The following is a 25,363-nucleotide window of genomic DNA, read 5'->3' on the forward strand; positions in this document are numbered from 1 at the left end:
TGACAGCCTAGGTTCAAATGCCCAGTATCCACGTGTGGTAGTTTGATTCAAGTATCCCTCATAAACTTAGGTGTTCTGAATGCTAGGTTCCCAGTTGATGGAGATTTGGGAAATTAAAGCCTCCTGGAGGCAGTGCAATGTTAGTAATGGGCTTATGGGTGTTATAGCCAGTTTCCCCTTGCCAGTGTTTGGCATACTTACCTGTTGTTGTCCACCTGATGTTGGTGAGGAGGTGATATCCACCCTCTGCTCATGCCATCATTTTACCCTGCTATCAGGACACTTCCCCTCGAGTCTATAAACCAAAATACACCTTTTTCCCCACAAGCTGCTCTTGGTCAGGTGATTTCTGCCAACAATGTGAACCTGACTGCAACAGTAAAGTTGTTTCTGAGGAGTGGTGTCATTTGTTGCTAGATACCTGACTATGTGACTTTGCCCTTTTGGAGGTGATTTAAGAAGAATGTGGATAAATTTGAAATCTTGGCTTAAGAGACACCTTGCAGTGCTGAAGGTACAGCTCGATGGGCTACTCTGGTCAGAGTTGAAAGACATGAATGAGGTAAGAACTATGGACTGTGATGTTTGACTTCTGAGGGTGAGAAAGAGGTTTGCTTGGACTGGGCTAGAAGCAGTTTGTGTGAGAGGCTTGCTGTTATGCCTGTGTCCTAAGAATTTGTGCAGGGTTGCGTTGCATAGAAATGGACTAGTGTGTGCAGAGGCATATTGCACAGAAATGAAATCTTTGGGCTGAAATTTTTGCTTGTTCAGGTGCAATTATATGCAATTATATTGGGCCAGCAGACCGGAACTGGGGCAACAAGAAGGATGTACAGTCTTTTGAAGAGGCCTGAATGCTCAAAGTGTGTCCTATTCTTCAAAGTCTGTGTTACTCCCCCTCTGGATTAACAAATTGGCATCACACCTGGTATTACGGAGTACAAGAAATACAGGAAAGAGAGGGTCATTGAATTTGCAACACAGTCTTGTGTTTTGGAAACAGCCACGGGCAGAGAGAAGCAGGTTTGCTGGATGCCTGCATGGAGACACGATGGAGTCCTGAGGATGGACTGTGGGTTGCAGTAGAGACCCAGACCACAAGATGGCTACTAAGAAGAGCTGCCTGCCTCAGATGAAGTTTTCCAGGACTGTGAGTAGTCTAGCTGGAGGAGCGGAACTGGAACTCCAAAGATGGGTTGATGGTTAGAATTATTGGACATTGAGATTGGTCACTGGCTAGAGTTGTTGGACTTGGACCTGTTAAAATCTTGTCTGGGTTTAATATTTCTTTGCTATGTCCAATGCCATCTTTTGTAGTCTGTTCACTCTGTGCCATAATGTTTTTTTTTGGGGGGGGGAGGAGGTAATTATGACTCAGTTAAAAGACTTTGGCCTATGGGAATGTTTGGACATACTGGAAGTGATAAAAACAATGGAGTCCTTTAAAGTTGGATGAATGCATTGCATTTTATTCTATGCATGGTTATCAGTTTATGGGGGCCAAGGGTAGAATGTGATGGTTTGACTCAGGTAGCCCTTATAAACTTAGGTGTTATGAATGGTAGGTTCCCAGCTGATGGGAGATTTGGAAATTAACACTTCCTGGAGGCAGTGTGTTTTTGGGAGTAGGTTTATGGGTATTATAGCCAGTTTCCCTTTGCCAGTGTTTGTCACACTCTCCTGTTGCTATTGTCCACCTGATGTTGGTTAGGAGGTGATGTCCACCCTCTACTCATAGCAGCGTTTTCCCCTGCCATCATGGTACTTTCCCTCAAGTCTGTAAGCTAAAACAAACTTTTTTCCTCACAAGCTTCTCTTGGGTTAGGTGATTTCTGCAAGCAATGCAAATCTGATTGCAATGCTATGTAAAGCCAGAGACACAAAGTCGCACAACAGGAGTTTGTTTGCAGTAGCAAGAGGCTCTGGCATGGGCTGGAGAGATGACTTAGTGGTTAAGGCACTTGCCGGTGAAGCCGAAGGAGCCAGGTTCGATGCCCCAATACCCAAAGAAGCCAGATGTACAAGGTGGCATGTGTCCAAAGTTCATCTGCAGTGGCTAAAGACCCTGACACTCATGTTCTTTCTCTTTATCTGCCTCTTTCTCTCCCTTGCAAACAAATGCATACATGCATGCATATATACAAGAGGCCCTGGCATGCCCATTCTTTCTCTCTAGCTCTCTGGTTGCAAATAAATAAATTCAATACACTCACATTTTTATTTATATTTCTAGGCTGGGCATGGCGGCGCACACCTTTAATCCCAGCACTTGGTAGGCAGAGGCAAGAAGATCACCATGAGTTTGAGGATACCCTGAGAATACATAGTGAATTCCAGGTCAGCCTGGACTGGAGCAAGACTCTAACTCAAAAAAAAAGAAAAGAAAAATACTATATTTATATTTCTCAGCCTACAGAATGAGAGAGACTAACCACAAGGATATCTAGTAACAGTGAGCACCTTGTGTCAAAATCATGATATTCTATTAAACAGAAGTAAGAATCCTTGAAAAATACAGTAATCGAGTCTAGGTCAGGGGAAATACAAGATGGTGTAAGGTATCATTTTCAGGACTGTCCCCCACTCCCCCCAAGTGCAGGGGACTGAACCCATGCCTCATACAACATAAGGCATTTTCGATCCTCCTACCTCTGCCTCCCAAGTGCTGGGATTAAAGGAGTACACCACCATGCCCGGCTTAGTACTTGTCTTTAATAGCTAATCAGGAGAAGCCAAGCAAAGGCAGTAAATTGTGGTATTCTTATACAATGGATTAGCATATAACAATGAAAATAAAGAGCAACTAGACATAACAATATAGATAAATTTTGTAGTTTAGCAAGACAAGAATAAATGCACTATATGGCTTCATTTATATATAGATTAAAACCAAGGGTTGGAGAGATGGCTTAGCAGTTAAGCACTTGCCTTTGAAGCCTAAGGACCCTGGTTCAAGGCTCGATTCCCCAGGACCCACATAAACCAAATGCACAAGGTAACACATTATGACACATGCATCTGAAGTTCATTTGCAGTGGCTGGAAGCCCTGGTACACCCATTTTCTCTCCCCCCCCCCAAAAAATAAACATTTTTGAAAAGTTAAAAAAAAAACTCAAAAGCTGGGGAGATGGTTCAGTGGTTAAACACATTTGCTTGTGCAAAGCCTACCAGCCTGGGTTTGATTTCCCCAGTAACCTTAGTAACCACATAAAACCAGATGCACAAAGTAACACATATATCTGGAGTTTGTTTGTAGTAGCAAGAGGCTCCAACACATCCTTCTCTTTATTTCTCTCTCTCCCTCTGTATATGTCTTATGTTCTCACTGCTTGCAAAAACAAAACAGGTAAAGCTAATACATATTAGTGATTGTTCTCACAGGGTAAGAGGTTGGCACTAGTAACTAAGAGAAGCATTAAGGAAGCTTTTGGAGTCCTGGTAATATTTTGTTTCTTGTTCTGGGTACGAGTTACATGAAGGTGTTCATTCTATGAAAATTCATTTAGCTGAACACTTCTGATATGTATGTACTTTTTATGTATGTATACGACACATACAGAAAAATAATCATATTGTGATACAAAAAAAGGAGATAAAGGAAAATAAAAATGAAAGCTTACATTGAAGAATAGAATCAACACGTTGGTATTCTGAAGCACACAATGCAAGGAAAGAACCAAACATTATTAGTGAGTACATCATTTTATTAAAGGAAATGAGAAAATGATTTATAAAAACTTTTTTGTTCTTTTGTTTTTCAAGGTAGGGTTTCACTGTAACCCAGGCTGACCTGGAATTCTCTGTGTAGTCTCACACTCGCATCGAACACAGAGTAAACCTCCTACCTCTGCCTTCCAAGTGCTGGAATTAAAGGCATGAGCCATTAGGCCCAGCATGGATTTTCAGAACTCATGGCAGTCCTCCTACCTCTGCCTCCTGAATGCTTGGGAGTAAAGGCATGTGCCACCACGTTTTATATATACATGCTATACATACAGAAAAATAATCATACTGTGATACCAAAACAGGTGATAAAGAAAAATAAAAATGAAAGCCCGGCACAGATTTTTTAAATAATTTTTAATTTAATTAATTTGAAAGCACAGACAGAGAGAGAAAAGATGCACCAGAGCCTTTACCCACTGCAAACAAACTCCAGATACATGTGACACTTTGTGTATCTGGCTTTATATGGGTACTAAGGAATGGAACCCAGGACATTAGCCTTTGCATACAAGTGCCTTAAGTGCTGAACCACCTCTCCAGACCAAGAAAAGGATATTTATAGATTGAGGTATTGCACAGATCTCTCCACCTCCCTACAAAGGATGGACACTATCTTAGGGTGAAAGGGTGGAAGACAGTGTTTCAAGCAAATGGGCCTAGAAAACAAGCAGGGGTTGCTATCCTAGTATCTGACAAGGTACACTTCAGTCCAACATTAGGAAAGATAAGGAAGGTCACTTTATATTGATTAAAGGCACACTCCAACAAGAGGACATTACAATCGTAAACCTATATGCACCAAACATGGGGGCTCCCAACTTCATCGAACAAACGCTATTAGAACTAAGCTCACAGATAACACCAAACACAATTATACTAGGTGACTTCAACACCCCACTCTCATCAATTGACAGGTCATCCAGGCAAAAAATAAACACAGAGGCATCTGGATTAAATGAGATCATAGAAGAAATGGACATAACAGATATATACAGGACATTTCATCCAAAAACTGCATAATACACATTCTTTTCAGCAGCACATGGAGCATTCTCTAAAACAGATCATATATTAGGACACAAAGCAAATCTTAACAAATACAGGAAAACTGAAATAATTCCTTGCATTCTATCTGGCCACAGTGGAGTCAAACTACAAATCAATAGCAACAAAAGCTACAGTGCCGGGTGTGGTGGTGCACACCTTTAATCCCAGCACTCGGGAGGCAGAGGGAGGAGGATCGTTGTGAGCTCAAGGCCACCCTGAGAGTAGAGTGAATTCCAAGTCAGCCTGGACCAGAGTGAGACCCTACCACAGAAAAAAAAAAAAAAAGAAAAGCTACAGAGAATACACAAAATCATGGAAACTAAACAATACACTACTAAATGATGAATGAATCAATGAAAAAATCAAGAAGGAAATCTAAAACTTCATAGAGTCCAATGATAATGAGAACACAACTGTTGCAGTCCGGGTCGCATTGCTGTTAGAAATCACCTAACCAAGAGCAGCTTCTGGGAAAAAGAGGTTTATTTGGCTTACAGGCTCGAGGGGAAGCTTCACGATGGCAGGGGAAACCGATGGCATGAGCAGAGGGTGGACATCACCCCGTGGCCAACATAAGGTGGAACACAGCAACAGGAGGGTGTGCCAAACACTGGCAAGGGGAAACTGGCTTTAATACCCATAAGCCGGCCCCCAATGATACACTCCCTCCAGGAGGCGTTAATTCCCAAATCTCCATCAGCTGGGACCCTAGTATTCAGAACACCTAAGTTTATGGGGGACACCTGAATCAAACCACCACAACAACATACCAAAACCTTTGGAACACAATGAAGATGGAAATTTACAGCTTTAAGTGCCTATATTAAGAAATTAGAAAGGCAGCAAGTAAATGACCTAATGCTTCACCTTAAAGCCTTGGAAAAAGAAGAACAAGGCAAGCTGAAAATCAGTAGATGGGAAGAAACAATAAAGATTAGAGCAGAAATTAATGAAATAGAAACCAAAAAAGCAATCCAAAGAGTCAATGAAACAAAGAGTTGGTTCTTTGAAAGAATAAACAAGATTGATAAACCCTTGGCAAATCTAACCAAAAGAAAGAGAGAAGAGACACAAATGAATAAAATTAGAGATGAAAAAGGCACCATCACAACAGACACCAGAGAAATTGAAAAAATCATAGAGACATGCTATAAAAACATATACTGCACTAAATAGGCAAATCTAAAAGAAATGGATGATTTCCTTGATTTATATGACCTACCTAAATGAAGTCAAGATGAGATTACTCACTTAAATAGACCTATAACAAGCATGGAGATCCAAGCACTTATCAAAAATTTCCCAACTAAGAAAAGTCCAGGCCCAGATGGATTCACGCTGAATTTTACCAGACTTTCAGGGAAGAACTAACACCATTGCTCTTGAGCTTTTCCATAAAATAGAAAAAGAAAGAATCCTACCAAACTCCTATGAAGCCAGCATCACCCTGATACCGAAACCAGGCAAAGAAAGAACAAAAAAAGAAAATTACAGGCCAATCTCCCTCATGAACATAGATGTAAAAATTCCCAACAAAACAGAATACAAGAATATATCAGAAAGATCATTCACCCTGACCAAGTAGGCTTTATCCCAGAGATGCAGGGATGGTTCAACATACACAAATTGATAAATATAATACATTATATAAATGGATTGAAGGAAAAAAACCACATGATCATCTCATTAGATGCAGAGAAAGCGTTTGACAAAATCCAACATCCCTTCATGATAAAAGTCCTACAGACACTGGGAATAGAAGGAACATATCTTACTATAATAAAGGCTATTTATGACAAGCCTACAGCCAATGTATTAATAAATGGGGAACAACTGGAAGCTTTTCCACTAAAATCAAGAACAAGACAAGGGTGTCCACTGTTTCCACTTTTATGTAGTATATTACTGGAAGTCTTAGCCATAGCAATCTGGCAAGAGACACACATAAAAGGGATACAAATTGGAAAGGAAGAGATCAAGTTATCATTATTTGCAGATGACATGATTCTATACTAAAGGACCCTAAAGACTCTACCAGCAAACTGTTAGAGCTTATAAACACCTATAGCCATGTAGCACGATACAAAATCAATACACAGAAATCAGTAGCCTTCCTATATGCTAAAAACAAACACACAGAGGATGAAATCAGAGAATCACTCCCATTCACAATTGCATCAAAGAAAATAAAGTACCTTGGAATAAACCTAACCAAGGAAGTGAAGAAGTTCTACAATGAAAACTTTAAAACACTCAAGCGAAAAATTGCAGAAGACACGGAAATGGAAAAGCATCCCTTGTTCCTGGATCAGGAGAATCAATATTGTGAAAATGGCAATCTTACCAAAAGCAATCTACACATTTAATGTAATCACCATCAAAATTCCAAAAGCATTCTTCACAGAAATAAGAAAAAGCAATCCAAAAATTCATTTGGAATCACAAAACATCTCGAATACAACAAAAATAAGGCTAGTGGTATCATCATACCTGATTTTAGCCTACACTACAGAGCCATGGTAACAAAAACAGCGTGGTACTGGCACAAAAGCAGACATGTAGATCAATGGAACAGAATAGAGGACCCAGATGTTAAGTCCAGGTAGCTATAGCCACCTGATATTTAATAGAAATGCCAAAAATACTCATTGGAGAAAAGACAGCCTCTTCAGCAAATGGTGCTGGGAAAACAGCATATATATATCTGTAGAAGGATGAAAATAAGATTCTTCTCTCTCTCCATGCACAAGAATTAAGTCCAAATGGATTAAAAACCTTAACATCAGACCTGAAACTCTGAAACTGCTAGAGGAAAAAGTAGGGGAAAACCCTTCAACGTGTTGGTCTTGGCAAAGACTTCCTGAATATAGCCCCAACTGCTCAGGCCATAAAACCAGATTAACTGCTGTGACCTCATGAAATTACAAAGATTTTGTATTGCAAAGGACACTGTGGATAAAGCAAAGAGGCAACCTACAGAATGGGAAAAAATCTTTACCAGCTATAAATCTGATAGAAGATTAATACCTAGGACACAGAAAGAACTCAAAAAATTAAATAGTGGGCTGGAGAGATGGCTTAGCGGTTAAACGCTTGCCTGTGAAGCCTAAGGACCCCAGTTCAAGGCTCGGTTCCCCAGGTCCCACGTTAGCCAGATGCACAAGGGGGCGCATGCGTCTGGAGTTCGTTTGCAGAGGCTGGAAGCCCTGGCGCGCCCATTCTCTCTCTCCCCCTCTATCTGTCTTTCTCTCTGTGTCTGTCACTCTTAAATAAATAATTAATTAAAAAAATAAATCCTTTTTAAAAAAAATTAAATAGTAAGAAATCAAACAACTCAATTAAAAAATGGGCTATGGGGCTAGAGGAATGGCTTAGCAGTTAAGGCATTTGCCTGGAAAGCCAAGGGACCCAGGTTCGATTCCCCAGAACCCACATAAGCCAGATGCACAATGCGGCTCATGCATCTGGAGTACTTTTGCAGTCGCTAGGGGCCCTGGTGTGCCCATTCTCTCACTCTCTCCCCCTCTTTCTCTCTTAAATAAATAAATAATATTTTTTTAAATGGGCTACGGAACTAAAGAGACTTCTCAAAAGAAATACAGATGATATATAAACATCTAAAACAAATGTTCTACATCCCAGCCAGGTGTGGTGGCGCACGCCTTTAATCCCAGCACTTGGGAGGCAGAGTTAGGTGGATTGCTGAGAGTTTGAGGCCACCCTAAGTCTACATAGTGAGTTCCAGGTCAGCCTGGACTAGAGTGAGACCCTACCTAGAAAAAACAAACAAACAAAAAAAACAAAAACAAATGTTCTACACCCCTAGTCATCAGGGAAATGCAGAATAAAACTACATTGAGATTCCATCTCACTCCTGTCAGATTGGCTACCATCATCAAACAAATGAACATAACTGCTGGCGAGGATACAGAAAAAGAGGAACCATTCTACATGGTTGGCGGGAATGCAATCTGGTCCCGACATTGTGGAAATCAGTGTGGAAGTTTCTATGACAGCTAAAAATAGATCTACCATATGACCCGTGTATAGCACTCCTGGAATATATCCTAAGGATTCATCTCACTACCTTAGAGATACTTTCTCAACCATGTTTACTGCCGCTCCATTTACAATAGCTTTGAAATGGAACCAGCTTAGATGTCCCTCAACTGATGAGTGGATAATGAAGATATGGCACATTTACACAATAGAGTTCTACTCAGCAGTAAAGAAAAATGAAATTAGGAAACTTGCAGGAAAATGGATGGATCTGGAAAGGCTTAAACTAAGTGAGGTAACCCAGGCCCAGAAAGCCAAGCGTCGCATGTTTTCTCTCATGTGTAGATGCTAACTACAGATGATTGGACTTCTATGTTAGTAGGAAGAAATCTCAGAAGCAGAGTCCAGTAAGCTAGAAAGGAGATATAAAGGGAGTAGAAAGGAAGGGAGAGGAGGACTTACTAGGATGGTATTGTATATATGTAAGTAGGACAGATTAATGGGGTTGAAAAGGCCTAAGTGAGGTCAGGGGAAGAGATTCAGTTAAGGAAAGGGGAAGGAAGGCTTATCAAAATCTAAAAGGATATAAATAAATCATATGGAAACTACTTTTTTGGACAATGGAACATTCAAGAGGTTTAGATTACTACTAGAAAATTTTTAGTGCCAGGGATGGGGTACCTTCCAGTGAGATTTTGGCCAGGGAGGTCCCAGATATCCCCAAAACATTATAGGCCATTGGTAAGGCCCTTGGTTTCCCACCAGGAAGAGATAAGACCCTATTTCTGAAGACTCCACATACTTGGGCTGCAAGGTCACTGAGAAATCCTGCTGGAACTGAGCTGAAAACCTCCTCCATGTAGATCAGCTGACAGAAAGCTGGGAAAAGCCATGCTGCATGGAGTGCAATGGGAGAGAGAGAAATCACCAGAGAAGATACTCAACAGTAGACATAGCAAACCTTGTATTTGGCCATCTAGGCCAAATGAGCCAATGGGTGAAATAGTGGCACGTCTGTTTGGAGAAAACCAACTGCCCTCTAATTGGACTGGAGGCCTGTTCCATGGGAGGGAATACGTCCCTGATACTGAAAACCTACAACAGGGGTAGTCATGAGCCCTAGGAGTGTAACGTCTGCTATTGTCTGGCTAAATGTATATACTGTGCTCATCAAACTGCCCAGTAAGCACTTGTCTTAATGTTCATACCCATATATTAACACGACTCTCAGTTTTGGTAGGGAACCTTCTCTTTTCAGATGACAATGACTTTGGGATGACTCAGAAGGCATCATGGTGCTGGGAAGTAGTGACAGAGGAATGCTCAGCACTGCAATATCTCTATCACACCTTCCAAGGCACAGGGTCCATTGTGGAAGAGGTGACAGAAAGAATGTAAGAGCCAAAGGAAGGGTAGGACTCCTTACTACATGCTCCTCCAGACACAATGGCCTGGGTATCCATGACCCCAGAGTTCCTGACACTATCCACAAGACCATCATAATAGGAGGAGAAGATGATGACATCAAAATAAGAGACTGATTGAGAGGAGGAAGGGATGTGATGGAGAAGTGGAGTTTCAAAGGGGAAGTGGGGGGAGGGAGGGCATTACCATAGGATATTGTTTAAAATCATGTAAGTTGTTAATAAAAAATAAATTAGTTTAAAAAATATGAAACAGGGCTAGAGAGATGGCTTACTGGTTATGGTGTTTGCCTACAAAGCTAAATGGTATCATTTTGATTCCCTATGACCCCCATAAGCCAGATGTGCAAAGTGACGCATGTATCTGGAGTTCCTTTGCAATGAGTGGTTGGAGGCCCTGGCACTCCCATTCTCTCTCTCCCTCTCCCTCCCTCTCTCTCTCTCTCTCTCTCTCTCTCTCTCTCTCTCTTGCAAATAAACAAGTAAGGGCTGGAGGTGGCTTACCAGTTAAGGCACTTGCCTATGAAGACTAAGACCCAGGTTGAATTCTCCAGGTCCCACCTTAGCCAAATGCACATGGTGGCACATGCATCTGGAGTTAATTTTTAGTGGCTAGAAGCCCTGCTGTGCCCACTCACTCACTCTTTCTGTCTCCTCCTGTCTGTCTCCAATAAATAAATTTTTTAAATATTTAAATAAATAAATAAAGGGCTGGAAAGATGGCTCAGCGATTAAGGTATTTGCCTGCAAAGCCAAAGGATGCCGGTTTAATTCCTCAGGACCCATATAAACCAGATGTACAAGGTGGCCTGGAGATCCTTTGCCATGGCTGGAGGCCTTGGCACGCCCATCCCCCTCCCACCCACAACCTTCTCTCTCTCTCTCTCTCTCTCTCTGCCTTTCCCTCTCAAAAAAAAAAAAACAAAAATACAACCAAGGGCTGGAGAGATGGCTTAGTGGTTAAGGCGCTTACCTGCAAAGCCTAAGGACACAGGTTTGACTCTCTAAATCCATGTCAGCGAGACGCACATAGGTGAGGCAAGAGCAAGCTTACACATGCCCATTAGGTGGCAAAAGTGCGAAAGTATCTGGTGTTCAAGTACAGTGACTGAAACCCTGAAACACCAATTCTCTCTTAATCCTTGTCTCTCTCTCTCTCTTACACACAAAAAAAGGAAAAAACAAGCCAGGCATGGTGGTACAAACTCCTTTAATCCCAGCACTTGGGAGGCAGTGGTAGGAGCACTGCTGTGAGTTCTTGGCCACACCTGAGACTGTACTGTGAATTCCAGGTCAGCCAGGATGTCAGCAAGACCCTAACTGGAGAAAGAAAAGAAAAAGGCAGGTGTGGTGATATACACCTTTAATGCCGGCACTTGGGAGGTTAAGGTAGGAAGACAGCTGTGAGTTCAAGGCCAGCCTGAGACTATACAGTGAGTTCAAGGCCAGCTTGGACTAGAGTAAGACCCTATCTTGAAAACACCCCACCCCAAATAAAAAGAATGAAAATGAAGATTTCATAATCATTTAAAAAATCATTGTTTAGAATTTACATTCTTTCCTAATGGTCCTCCCCACTTTATAAACCAAGCGTTTTATATACAATTTCTTTTTAGAATTATACTTGCTGAAAAAGAAGATGAATGCCAGGTCTAAAACTGAGACCTGAGGTTAAAAATGTTCAAAAGGAAGCCAGGTGGGTGTGGTGGCTCATGCCTTTAATCCCAGCACTCGGGAGACAGAGGTAGGTGGATTGCTGTGAGTTCAAGACCACCCTGAGACTACACAGTTAATTCAAGGTCAACCTGGACTAGAGTAAGACTACCTCAAAAAAACAAAAAAGTTCAAAAGTAATATATTAATTACTATATGATCAACTTTCAGATTTTAATTCTTACTTCCTTATGTATAATTCTTTAATTTTATATCATTTGTTGATTGAAATTTCAAAGCAAGGGCTGCACAGATGGCTTAGCAGTTAAGGCGCTCACCTGCAAACCCAAAGGACCAGGTTTTACTCTCCAGGACATACAAAGCCAGAAGCAAAGGATGGGACATGTGTCTGGAGTTTGTTTTAAAAAAATTTCTGTCAGCTGGGCGTGGTGGCGGACGCCTTTAATCCCAGCACTCGGGAGGCAGAGGTAGGAGGATTGCTGAGAGTTTGAGCCCACCCTGAGACTACAGAGTGAATTTCAGGTCAGCCTGAGCCAGAGTGAGACCCTACCTTGAAAAACCAAAAAAAAAAAAAAAATGTCTAAGCCTGGCGTGGTGGCACACGCCTTTAATCCCAGCACTCAGGAGGCAGAGGTAGGAGGATCGCCGTGAGTTTGAGGCCACCCTAAGACTACACAGTGAATTGCAGGTCAGCCTGACCCAGAGTGAGACCCTACCTTGAAGAACCAAAAAAAAAAAAAAAATTTCTGTCAGGCATTGTGGTACATATCTTTAATCCCAACACTTGGGAGGGACAGGTAGGAGGATTGCTGTGAATTCAAGGCTAGCCTAAGACTACATAGTGAACTGCAGGTTGGCCTGGGCTAGACCCTATCTTGAAAAAAAAAATCACAACTTTACATTTTTTAATTACTAACTTATGGGTAATAGACTGATACAGGCACATTAAATTAAGTCAACAAATCATTTCCTGTTTTTGTTTTTATATTTAAACTAAACTTACCAAACTTATTTTAAGACATCCTTTACAATAGTTTCTTGATAAATTTTCCACCAGTAACTACTGTAAAAGTATCAGGCAAAGACAACTAAGTTCGTTTAAGCATATTTACATTTACCTGCTGACGCTAAGATGGTGCAGTGCAAAGCATGCTTTAAGGCCTCTAGTCTTTCACTTTCGTGGACTATTGTCTTATAAGAGAGCTCATTGTACCTTTGTGCAGCTTCAATGAATTTTCTTCTATAATCAAGAACACGTGCATAGCATACCTATAAAGGAAAAATGTTTCAATTAGGGGAAAACTCAGTTCAGAAGCCAAAGGAAAAAAAAAAGGGCATGGTGGCATACATCTTTATCTTTAGTCTCAGCACTTGGGAGTTAGAGGTAGGAGGATTGCTGTGAGTTCGAGGCCATAGTAAATTCCAGGTCAGTCGGGGGCTAGAGTGAGACCCTACCTCAAACACACACACACACACACACACACACACACACACACACACACACACACAGAGGGAAAAAAAAGAGACAAAAAAGAGAATTTCTTTTTTTTTTTCTCCCAAACTTTTATTAACAACTTCCATGATTATAAAAAAATACCCCATGGGACCTAATGAAATTACAAAGATTTTGCTCTGCAAAGGACACAGTGAAAAAAGCCAAGAGGCAACCTACAGAATGGGAAAAAATCTTCGCCAGCTATATATCTGATAGAGGATTAATATCTAGGATATACAAAGAACTCAAAAAGTTAAATAATAAGGAATCAAACAAGCCAATCAAAAAATGGGCTATGGAGCTAAATAGAGAGTTCTCAAAGGAAGAAATACAAATGGCATATAAGCATCTAAAAAAATGTTCTACGTCACTAATCATCAGGGAAATGCAGATTAAAACTACACTGAGATTCCATCTCACTCCTGTCAGAATGGCCACCATCATGAAAACAAATGATCATAAATGTTGGCGGGGATGTGGAAAAAAAGGAACCCTTCTGCACTGCTGGTGGGAATGCAATCTGGTCCAGCCATTGTGGAAAACAGTGTGGAGGTTCCTAAAACAGCTAGAGATTGATCTACCATATGACCCAGCTATAGCACTCCTAGGCATATATCCAAAGGACTCATCTCATTTCCTTAGAAGTACGTGCTCAACCATGTTTATTGCTGCTCAATTTATAATAGCTGGGAAATGGAACCAGCCTAGATGTCCCGAAACTGATGAGTGGATAATGAAGATGTGGCACATTTATACAATGGAGTTCTACTCAGCGGTAAAGAAAAATGAAGTTATGAAATTTGCAGAAAAATGAATGGACCTGGAAAGGATTATACTAAGTGAGGTAACCCAGGCCCAGGAAGCCAAGCGCCACATGTTCTCTCTCATATGTGGATACTAGTTACAGATGACTAGGCTTCTGCATGAGAATGAAAATACTTAGTAGCAGAGGCCAGTAAGTTAAAAAGGAGACATAGAGGGAAGAGAAAGGGAGGAGGGTACTTAACAGGTTGATATTGTATATATGTAAGTACAATGATTGTAATGGGGAGGTAATATGATGGAGAACAGAATTTCAAATGGGAAAGTGTGGGGGTGGGGAGGGAGGGAATTACCATGGGATATATTTTATAATCATGGAAAATGTTAATAAAAAAAAAAAAATACCCCATGGTAATATCCTCCCTCCCCCCTTTGAAACTCCATTCTCCATTATAACCCCTCCCCATTTCAATCAGTGTCTTTTAATTTTGATGTCATGATCTTGTCCTCCTCTTACGATGGTCTTATGAAAAAAGAGAATTTCTAAAATACTAATTTGGGCTGGAGAGATGGCTTAGCGGTTAAGCGCTTGCCTGTGAAGCCTAATGACCCCAGTTTGAAGCTCGGTTCCCCAGGACCTACGTTAGCTAGATGCACAAGGGGGTGCACGCGCGTCTGGAGTTCGTTTGCAGTGGCTGGAGACCCTGGTGCATACACTCTCTCTATCTCCCTTTCTCTCTGTGTCTGTTGCTCTTAAATAAGTAAATAAAAATAAAAATAAATTTTAAATCCTTATTCATCAGATGTTTTGGAACATTTTAGTATGATACCATCCATTACCAATACAAAATTAATTCCAAATTTGCTCATTTGTTACCTTATAATGTATTTGTAACTGTTCATTGGTTGATTCGTTCTGCAGTAATGATGCCCGATTGATGTAAGCCTCTGCCTGAACAGGATCATCATCCTCCAGATACAGCCTAGCAATCTTCAAGTAAGTCTCCAGCTTATAATCTACATTGTATTGTCTAGGGTATATAAGAAAAACAAACAATCAATATTTTATCAGGAAAAAATTTAGGAATAATAAAAATGTTTTCTTCTTATATGATGTGTTAATATAAAGAAATTATTATGTTTACAGATTGGCCAGGCGAGGTGGTGCACGCCTTTAATCCCAGCACTCAGGAGGCACAGGTAGGTGGATCACTGTGAGTTCAAGGCCACCCTGAAACTAAATAGGGAATTCCAGGTCAGCCTGAACTAGAGTCCCTACCTCAAAAAACAAACAAACAACAAAAAAAGTAAAACCAAAATACATTATTTTTTGAAAAATATATATATTGAAAAAGAAAACATCAATTACTTTATGTCACTTTTCCTTTCAAAACTCTCCAAAGGCACACTCCCATGTACTCTCATTTATCTTTGAATCAAAATACTGAACAATAGTTGAGAAGACACATATAATCTGATTTCACTCTGTTCACTACCCACACTGGCCACCTTGTTCTTTGGAAAGCACTATAGGCATGTTATCATGTTAGGACCTTTGCATTACCAATCCTAAGGGCTATCGAGTATGCTCTGCTCTCAGCTAACTCATAACCACTCATTCAACACTACCTAGGCCTTGAGAAAATGGCATCAGGCAAGGCATGGTGGTGCACGTCTTTAATCTCAGCACTCAGAAGGCAGAGGTAGGATTGCTATGAGTGCAAGGTCACCCTGAGACTACAGAGTGAATTCCAAGTCAAACTGACCTAGAATGAGACCCTACCTCAAAAAAAAAAAAAAGAAAGAAAGAAAGGAAGAAAAAAAATAAACGGCATCAGGGCCAGCCTACCACCTCAACCACCCTCTTTAATGGTACACACACTTGTCTCCACTTTGACCTCTTACTTTTCTTTTCTCCATAGCACTTATCACCTTCTAACATACTGTAAAATTAATTAAGTTTTCCATTTTTTGCACAAGGATTGCTAAGGAGTGAGCAATTATGTCTTTTATATATATTCATCCAATATTCACTATTTACTATACTTTTGTCCTGTTTCCAAAGGAATTCCCACCAACACTTGGGCTGCATTTCTCCAATCTTCTTCTTTCTCATATATAGATGCAAGATGCTGTCTTATGGAAGCAACCTAGAACAGTAAGTACACATGTTAAGTTATTTTAACATACACAGTAACTAAATACATGAGTTCATCTACTGTGACAATGTTCGTATTCAGTTAGTAAACTAAAAAGTAAATAGTAAAAGTTTATGTAGATCATCCAAATCTTCCTATAAAGTTTGTGTTCACAGATATCAAAATAGTGAACTATGGCAATATTTTAGTTACATATTAAATTTTGCTTTTATGTTGCTGCATCCATTATGGTAGTTTTCCTATGTTTTCAACCTAAATAAAACTCCAGTTGGGATTACAACAGTCTAATATTTATTTGACTTTAAATTATAAATGTTGTCCAGAACCGTTTTATAAAAAGCAGAAATAAAACCAATTAATTGTCTTCCTTAAAGAGTTAATAACAGTAGACTGTAAAAACAATTGCTATTATTGTACAATCAAAATCTACTGCTCTCAATTTTTACCTGCTCCTCAAATGAAATGACTCTGGGCTGGATCTTTTCCAAGGTGAAATGATAGATGTCTTTGGCTGTGCTATCAGGCAGGTTAGGCAGGTGTGTGCAGAAATCAGTCAGCAACTGTCGTGAGATCACAAGACTGACATTCTCATTTACCACTTGTTTTAAAAACATAAAAGATAAAAAAATGAACAATTTATAAACTTTCATTAGATTTTATTTAAAATTAATAGTTAATAAAAGCATTCTAAATGAGGGCAGCTTTTTATGTATTATCCAGGAACTTCCCTACCCTTACCATCTTATGTTATGTATCTTATGTTACTGAAATTTACTTGATTACATTATTAGTACAATAAAATAGTAAAAGTTCTGCAACTTTTCTAAGGAACAGAAATGATTGGAAAGAAAAATATTTTGGAGCTTCTTTCATTCCTTCCTTCCTTTCTTTTGCTCTAGCCCAGGCTGACCTGGAATTCACTACGTAGTTTCAGAGTGGCCTCCAACTCAGGGCAATCCTCCTACTTCTGCCTCCCAAGTGCTAAGATTAAAGGCGTGCACCACCACACCTGGCAGTTATTTTCTTTTCTTTTTCTTTTCTTGAGGTAGGGTCTCACTGTGGCTCAAGCTGACCTGGAATTCACTAGGTAGTCCCAGGCTGGCCTCGAATTCATTGTGATCCTCCTAACTCTGCTTCCTGAGTACTGGGATTAAAGGCATGTGCCACCATACCCAGGTAAGTTTTAATAGTTGAGAATTTTATGCTTTCCTTTCTTTTCTAAATGCCTCTACAAAGTGAAGGCACACAGCAACTATGTCTTGTTTACGTGCTTATGTCCCAAATAGATCCAAAAATGGGATGGGCCAGAGAGGTGACTTAGCAGTTAAGGTGCTTGCCTGTGAAGCGTAAGGGCCCAGGTTCAAGTCCCCCATACCTATGTAAGTCAGATGCACAAGGTGGTGGATGCATTTGGAGTTTGTTTACAGAGGCAAGAAACCCTGGTACATCCATTTTCCTCTATCTGCTTCTCTCTCTCTCTCTTAAATAAATAAATATTTTGTAATATATGGAAAAGATGATGACCTCAAAATAAAAGAGTGGTTGGAAGGGAGGAGATATGGAGAGTGGAGTTTTGAAGGGGAAAGTGAGAAAGGAGAGAACTGTCATGGTTTATTGTATTTTTTTTAATTATTTATTTATGTATTTATTTGAGAGCGACAGACACAGAGAGAAAGACAGATAGAGGGAGAGAGAAAATGGGCGCGCCAGGGCTTCCAGCCTCTGCAAACAAACTCCAGACACGTGAGCCCCCTTGTGCATCTGGCTAACATGGGTCCTGGGGAACCGAGCCTCAAACTGGGGTCCTTAGGCTTCACAGGCAAGCGCTTAACCGCTAAGCCATCTCTCCAGCCCTATTGTCTGTATTTTTAAAATGATTTTTTAAATATATTTTATTTCATTTATTTACTTGGGAGAGAGAGAGAGAGAACAGGCGCACCAGGGCTTCCAGCTGCTGCAAACGAACTCCAGATGCATGTGCCACCTTCTGCATCTGGCTTGCATGGGCCTAGAAAGTCGAACTGGGATCCTTTGGCTTTGCAGGCAAATGCCTTAACCGCTAACCAATCTCTCCAGCCCCCTTATTATCTATATTTATGGAAGTTGGCAATAATAAAAAATAAAATTTAAAACTTTATATTTTTTAAATGGAGCCAAAAAAACAACAGTGGAATAATGTTCATGAAATGTAAATAAAGCAAGCATTGTCACAGCAGCTACATCATCTGAACTTTCCCAATAAAACCAATTTTTGCCAGCATAAAGTGTATCAACATCATCTATAGAGGTATTATTCTATGTGATTAGCAGTGAAAGCTCTAAAACAACACTGATTCTAGCATCTTTGATTATATAGAAATTCATTCTGTTTGCTTCCTCATCTGTAAGATACAGGCATTACCACCTACCTTATAAAATCATGGTGGAAGCTTCAATGGGATAATACACACAAAGCACTTTAAACAGCACCTGACACGCACTGAGTGCTTAATAAGCCTTAGTTATTGTCACCATTATTGCATGAATATATATGTTTTCAGTGCTGAGGATCAATCAACCCCAAGAACCCATGCATACTAGATAAGGACTCTAATACTGAGCTCCATTATTGTTGTTGTTGTTGTTGTTATTATTATTATTATTATTATTATTTTGGTTTTTTGAGGTAGGGTTTTACTCTAGCCCAGGCTGACCTAGAATTCACTATGTAGTCTCAGGGTAGCCTTGAACTCACAGCAATCCTATTACCTCTGCCTCCCAAGTGCTGGAATTAAAGGTGTGCCCTACCATGCCTTGCTTATGTATGAGAGAAAGAAAGAGAAAAATAGGCAGACAGAGAAAGAATGGGCACACCAGTGCCTCCAGCCATTGCAAATAAACTCCAGACACATGGGCCACCTTATGCATCTGGCTTACATCAGTCATGGGGAATTGAATCTGGGTCCTTTGGCTTTGCAGGCAAGCACCTTAACCACCAAACCATCTTCCAGCCCTAATGTAATGTGGTTTTTTTTGTTGTTGTTCCTTGTGTAACGTTCTTAATAAGCTATTCTGAACTATTTTTCTGAATCTACTGACAGCTGACCTCACATTACAGAGAGTAAAAAGGTTTTCTAATTAATTTATAATATATTAATTGTGATTCATTACTGGATATAATAGAGAAAGAGGTTTACTACAGTTGCAAATGGGTACATGCTATGAAATTTCTAGACAAACTAGTATTATTCTGGGAAATAAAAGTAAATAAAGAAAATAAAAACCTAAAACAAAGTACCTAATTTCTCTTTTCTTTAAGATAGGGTCTTGCTCTAGCCCAGGGTGACATGTAATTCACTATGTAGTCTCAGGCTGGCCTTGAGCTCACAGCAATCCTCCTACTTCTACCTCCTAGCCATTGGGATTAAAGCACTCAAGAACCTAGTTTCTTTTTTTTTTCCTTTTTTAATTTTTTTTTTCTTTTTATGTATTTGAGCGAGAAAGACAGAGAAAGAATAAGGATGCTAGGGCCCCCAGCCACTGCAAACAAACTCCAAATGCACACGCCACCATGTGCATTGGGCTTTAAGTGGATACTGGGGAATAATCGAACCTGGGTCCTTGGGCTTTACAGGCAAGTGCCTTAACTGCTAAGCCATCTCTCCAGCTCCAAGAACCTAGTTTCTAATCTGGCCTTGCCACTAACAGCTAACTGCCCTGATTGGGTATGGGGAATCACTTAATCCTGAGCTTGATTTTACAATATATACTTATATCTATCTTATCTAGTCACAGGGTGATTAGAACAGCTTATGTTCTAATATATATGTGAGGCAAACTATAAAACACAATCAAAGATCATTAATGTTTTAATTTAGAATGAATCTCAGCCTAAATTTTGAGTAATTTCTAGAAAACTGAAAATGTTTGAAATCATGGAATGGGGAAAAGTGTACTGAAACATGGAAATTTCTAGTTCCATTCAAAAAGAATGTTATTAACAGCAAATTCAGAGTACACATTTATATGCCAAATAGTATTCCAAACACTTTATTATGTTTACTAACTCAACCTCCTAACAATTCCACAGAGTAAGTACAAGATACACAAAGATTTTAAATCACTCACCCAATATCACAAACTAGCACACCAGGATTTGAACCCAAACCATTGTCGTTACATACTATACTGTCTCTCAATAGTTACTATATCAAAGCTATACAAAACCCTGTTGGGATTTCAATTCCGAAGACAATTCAACTGAAAAATAATAACCTACAGTTTAAATTCTGGAATAAATCCATCGCAAAGTACATTTCACATTGATAGTGTGTTATAAAACAAGACGTGAGACTAGGACTAGGTCAGCAATAGACAGACATGGACTTGCCACTCCACTTACTTGCTTCCACAAAAGCTTTCAGTGCTTCTAGTTGTTCTGCCCCTGATAACTGAATGGCTTTTTCCAGGATCTGACGATACCTAAAACAATACCAAATAAATAAAAGAAATGTCCAGAGGGTACTCTATTTTCTAATGCAACTTCAGTTTATTCATCTGTTTGTTTTTAGTAATAGTTTAACTATGATATAGACGAGGCTTCCCACAAACTCCCTACATAGGCAAAGATGGCATTGAATTTCCTATGTAGCCCAGCTACCTTGGAACTCTTGGTCCTCCTGCTTTAGCTTCCAAATGTTAGGATTACAGGAATGCTACCATACCAGGCCCAATTATTCATTTCTATTTGCCCTATTTCGTGATGTTTTCGTTTGTAGTTGTTTTTTGTTTTTTTTTTAAGGGACACCAAAGACTTTTTTACGTTTCCAGCCCATCACAAAACATACTAAATCTGTAATTCTACGGTGTCACCTTTAGTTTTCTGCACAGCACACCTGAATCTTTTTTAAAAATATTTTTTATTTATTTGACGGAGGGAAAGGGAGAGAGTATGGGGTATACCAAGACCTATGCTACTGCAAACTAACTCCAGATGCACATGCCACATTGTGCATCTAGCTTTACATGGGTACTGGAGAATTGAACCTGGACCAGTAGGCTTTGCAAGGATGTGCCTTTAACTACAGAGGTTAAATTCCCTGGACACCAGAATTTTCTTTTTTAAATTTTCAAACCCATCAGCAGAAAATGTGAAATCTATAACTCTATGTTACTGAATCCAAAGTAACATTTTTGTCTTTAAAGTTTTTGTTTTGTTTTGTTTTGTTTTTGTTTTGCTTGAGGCAGGGTCTCATTCTAGCCCAAGCTGACTTGGAATTCACTATGGAGTCTCAAGCTGACCTTGAACTTACAGCAATCCTACCTCTGTCTGGGATTAAAGGTGTGCACTACCACACCCAGGAAAGTTTTCATTTTTTTAAGTTGAGTTGAAAAGCCAATTTCCTTTTGAGAATCTTAAAATATAAGCTATGTTTTCCTTCAATTGTATGCAGACATACAAGAACATTATTTGAAGTGATCAAGAACTTTTTCTCTTGTGGACTTCAGGAATGTAGGGTCATCAACAATAAAATAATGGTGACTAGGCAATAAATCCAAACATTAGATTTGAATGCCTCAGTACATACAAAATAAACCTCACCAAGCAAAATGCTGTTGTCAGACATCTGTGCTCAGCTCTAATGACCATTTTACCCAGCATCCAAGAACACTACCACTCAAGGCACTCTGAAAAGAATGAGAGACATGCTAAACACAGACAATGCCAACTCTCAGGCGATGGCAAATTCTTTCCTAAACACAAGCTCAAGGGAAAGAAATGTTCTGTTTTGTTCACTGAAAGATACACAATGTCTTAAACAGTACCTGGCACACCACAACACTGAAATATTTAACAGTACTGGCAACATATTATTTTTTAAATTGAATCAGTACATGATGGCTACACAATATGATTCTTTATCTTTATTATTTGCCTTAAATGTATTTTTAAAAAATTGTTAAGTTTGAATGGGTATGTTGGCACATACACCTTTTATCCCAGCACTTGGGAGGCAGAGGAGGATCGCTGTTTGAGGCCAGCCTTAGACCACTTAGTGAATTCCAGGTCAGTCTGGCTAATGCAAGACTCTACCTCAAAAAAATTGCTGGAAGGATAACTCAATGGTTAAGGTGCTTGCCTACAAAACCAAAGGACCCAGGTTAGATTACCCAGGACTCACATCAACCAAATGCACAAAGTGGCACAGGCATCCAGAGTTAGTTTGTAGGGGCTAGAGGCCCTAGCATAGCCATTTTCTCTCTCCCTCCTTCCCTCCCTCCCTCCCTCTTTCTCTGTCAAATAAATTTTTTAAAAATATACATATATTTTTAAAATCCTAGCACTAGGGAGGCTGAGGTAGAAGGATCGAGGATCGTTGTTGAGTTTCGAGGCCAGCCTGAGACTACACAGTAGATTCCAGGTAAGCCTGGGATGGAGTGAGACCCTATCTCAAAAAAACAAAAAAGAGCCAGACATGGTGGCGCACGCCTTTAATCCCAGCACTCAGGAGGCAGAGGTACGAGACTGCCGTGAGTTCAAGGCTACCCTGAGACTATGTAGTGAATTTCAGGTCAGCCTGGGCTAGAGTGAGACCCTACCTTGAGAAAAAAAAGAAAAAGAAAAAAGAGCCGGGCATAGTGGCACATGCTTTTAATCCCAGCACTTTGGAGGTAGAGGTAGGAGGATTGCTGTGAGTTCCAGGCTAGCCTGAAACTACACAGTGAATTCAGGTCAGCCTCAGATAGAGCAAGACCCTACCTCGAAACCTCCGACCCCCCCCCAAAAAAAGTACATGTTAAAAGGAGTAAGCTTTGAAGACATATCCAATTTATTTCCAACCCAGAATAAGTATTTACTGATCTCTTTTACTGATTATTAAATAATAACAATGTTAGAGCTTTTTCTATATGCCAGTGTGGTGGATTGATTCAGGTGTTCCCCATACTCACCTGTTCTGAATGCTAGGTCCCCAGCTGATGGCAATTTGGGAACTGGAGCCTCCTGGAGGCAGTGTAATGTTGGGGGTGGGCTTATGGGTGTTATAGCCAGCTTCCCCTTGACAGTGTTTGGCTCACTCTCTTGTTGCTGTTGTCCACCTGATGTTGATATCCAGTCTCTGCTCATGCCATCGTTTTCCCTGTCATCATGGAGCTTCTTCCCCCTCGATTCTGTAAGCCAAAATAAACCCTTTCCTCCCACAAACTGCTCTCGGTCAGGTGTTTTCTGCCAGCAACGCAAAGCAAACTGCAGTAGCCCGTTACTGAACCAAGTTACAAAGTCACATCTAAATTCCCTACTGACAAAGATTATATTTACTACCAGAGAAAAAGCATCACAGCTCATCTACATGTATACCGGTTCAATGTTCATGTGAAAAAGTGTATTCTAGCTGGGCGTGGTGGCGCACATCTTTAATCCCAGCAGTCGGGAAGGCAGAGGTAGGAGGATCGCCGTGAGTTAGAGGCCACCCTGAGAATACAGAGTGAATCGCAGGTCAACCTGGGCTAGAGTGAGACACAACCTCGGGGAAAAAAAAATTGTATTCTAGTAATTAGAGCAAAGTGACCTCTGACGTCAAGGTACAAATATCAGGATCAATTAATTATGCAGATATGCTTTTTTTAAAATGCTTTTTTAAAATTAGTTTTTGAAGTAGGGTCTCACCCAGGCTGACCTGGACCACTCTGTAGTCTCAAGCTGGCCTTGAACTCACAGTCACTGGGAGGTATAATTTAAACAGAAAGCACGATCATTCCAAAAGAATAAAGCTGTGGCATTTACACGGAGAAAATGAATAAAACTGGCTGAAATGCTTGCAAGATTAGGCACATGCTACTAATTTTGACCTGGAGTGGACCAAAGCTCTGTAGGTAGATTCTTTTGAGAGAGCTCCTAAGCAACCCCTGGAACCCTCACTGTTCTAGCTTAGACACTCGGACCCACGACAGAAGAACATCCCCTTCTTCAGGGTTGGCAGCGAATGCAGACTATATATACAAAACCCACAGGTGAATGACAGCGGCCATAGTTCCTCAGTCCCTGTCTACCCTGAGAAGTCACCTCGTCAGAATATAAATGTCCCTCAATGGGGGGGGGGGGTAAAAGAGAAATCGGATCCCGCGTGCCGCCGCGGCGAAGGCCGGCGGACCAGCGCTCGTCTCTCCAGCCACGTCTCCAGAGCCGAAGGAGCCCGCAATGGGCGCCATGCGGGGGGACGCACGTCTACGGCCTTCGGGTCCCCACGCGCGCTCCCCCGCAGCGCCCTGCGGCTCCCAACATTCACCTCCCCGGCCGACTTCAGGCCCGCCCCCCTGGCTCCTCGGGCCTGCTTCCAGCCTCACACCCGAGGGCCTCATCCCCTGAGAGAGGGTACGCCTGAGCCTTCCTCCCCATCGCTGTCCTCTCCTAGCAAATACTCACTTGCCCGCCAGATCTTTATGAGAGCCGCTCGAATTCATGAGCTGGGCCAAGTCCTGTCGCACGGCTGCCGCCATCTTTCTTCCAGCTCAGCCACGGCGGCGGGACCTCTGGCAGCCAAAAAGGAAACGAGTTTGGTCCTCCGGAGTGCAGGCAGAGGGAACCCTCGGAACCACCGAGTCGCGTGTTGGTGGGCCAGAGCGCCACGCATCTGGGGGCGGGGCGGTAATTAGCCCCGCCCTGAGGATTGAGTGACAGGAAGCTCTTCTCTCTTCGGAATCCCGCCCAGGCCTCTCCCGCCCATACGGGCTTTCACGCTCTGACTTGGGATTGGCCGAGGAACTTCAAGGCGTGTGCAGCTTCAGTAAGGGCCGGGTAACTTAAACCACGGCGCTTTCACTAAGTTCCGTGCCTCACGGCTGTGGTTTGTTAGCACAGCCCTCAAACTACGCGTGGTAACGAACAGACTGTTTTCATTTCTTTTATCTTTTTTCTTTTTTTTTTTTTGAGGTAGGGTCTCACTCTAGCCCAGGCTAACTTACTCACTATGGAGTCTCAGAGTGGCTTTGAACTCACGTTGATCCTCCTACCTCTCAAGTGCGCCTGTTTAAAGTTCCTACCAAAGACAGATATAGATATACGTAACTTAAAAAAAGTCTGCCGGGCGTGGTGGCGCAC

The 25,363-nt window shown here is 41.0% G+C and overlaps 1 protein-coding gene across 2 annotated transcripts in view; it reads right to left on the reverse strand.

Annotated features, from left to right (window-relative positions):
* Positions 1 to 24,841, reverse strand: part of Cops4 (COP9 signalosome subunit 4) — a 42,118-nt gene extending 17,277 nt beyond the window's left edge. Inside the window, exons 1-6 of one of the 2 annotated variants that reach the window (XM_004653394.2) lie at positions 24,689 to 24,841; positions 20,669 to 20,748; positions 16,734 to 16,885; positions 16,175 to 16,278; positions 15,006 to 15,159; positions 12,990 to 13,140 (exon numbers count right to left, since the gene is read on the reverse strand). In XM_004653394.2, coding sequence (XP_004653451.1) covers positions 12,990 to 13,140; positions 15,006 to 15,159; positions 16,175 to 16,278; positions 16,734 to 16,885; positions 20,669 to 20,748; positions 24,689 to 24,762 — 715 coding nt within the window. In that variant the 5' untranslated portion in view covers positions 24,763 to 24,841. Of the gene's footprint in view, positions 1 to 12,989; positions 13,141 to 15,005; positions 15,160 to 16,174; positions 16,279 to 16,733; positions 16,886 to 20,668; positions 20,749 to 23,217; positions 23,252 to 24,688 lie in introns of those variants that run through there. The other variant, XM_045144517.1, reaches the window with a different exon arrangement.
* Positions 24,842 to 25,363: the final 522 nt, after the last annotated feature.

The sequence above is a fragment of the Jaculus jaculus genome, chromosome 2, assembly GCF_020740685.1.
Source record: "Jaculus jaculus isolate mJacJac1 chromosome 2, mJacJac1.mat.Y.cur, whole genome shotgun sequence".
NCBI classification, from domain to species: domain Eukaryota; kingdom Metazoa; phylum Chordata; class Mammalia; order Rodentia; family Dipodidae; genus Jaculus; species Jaculus jaculus.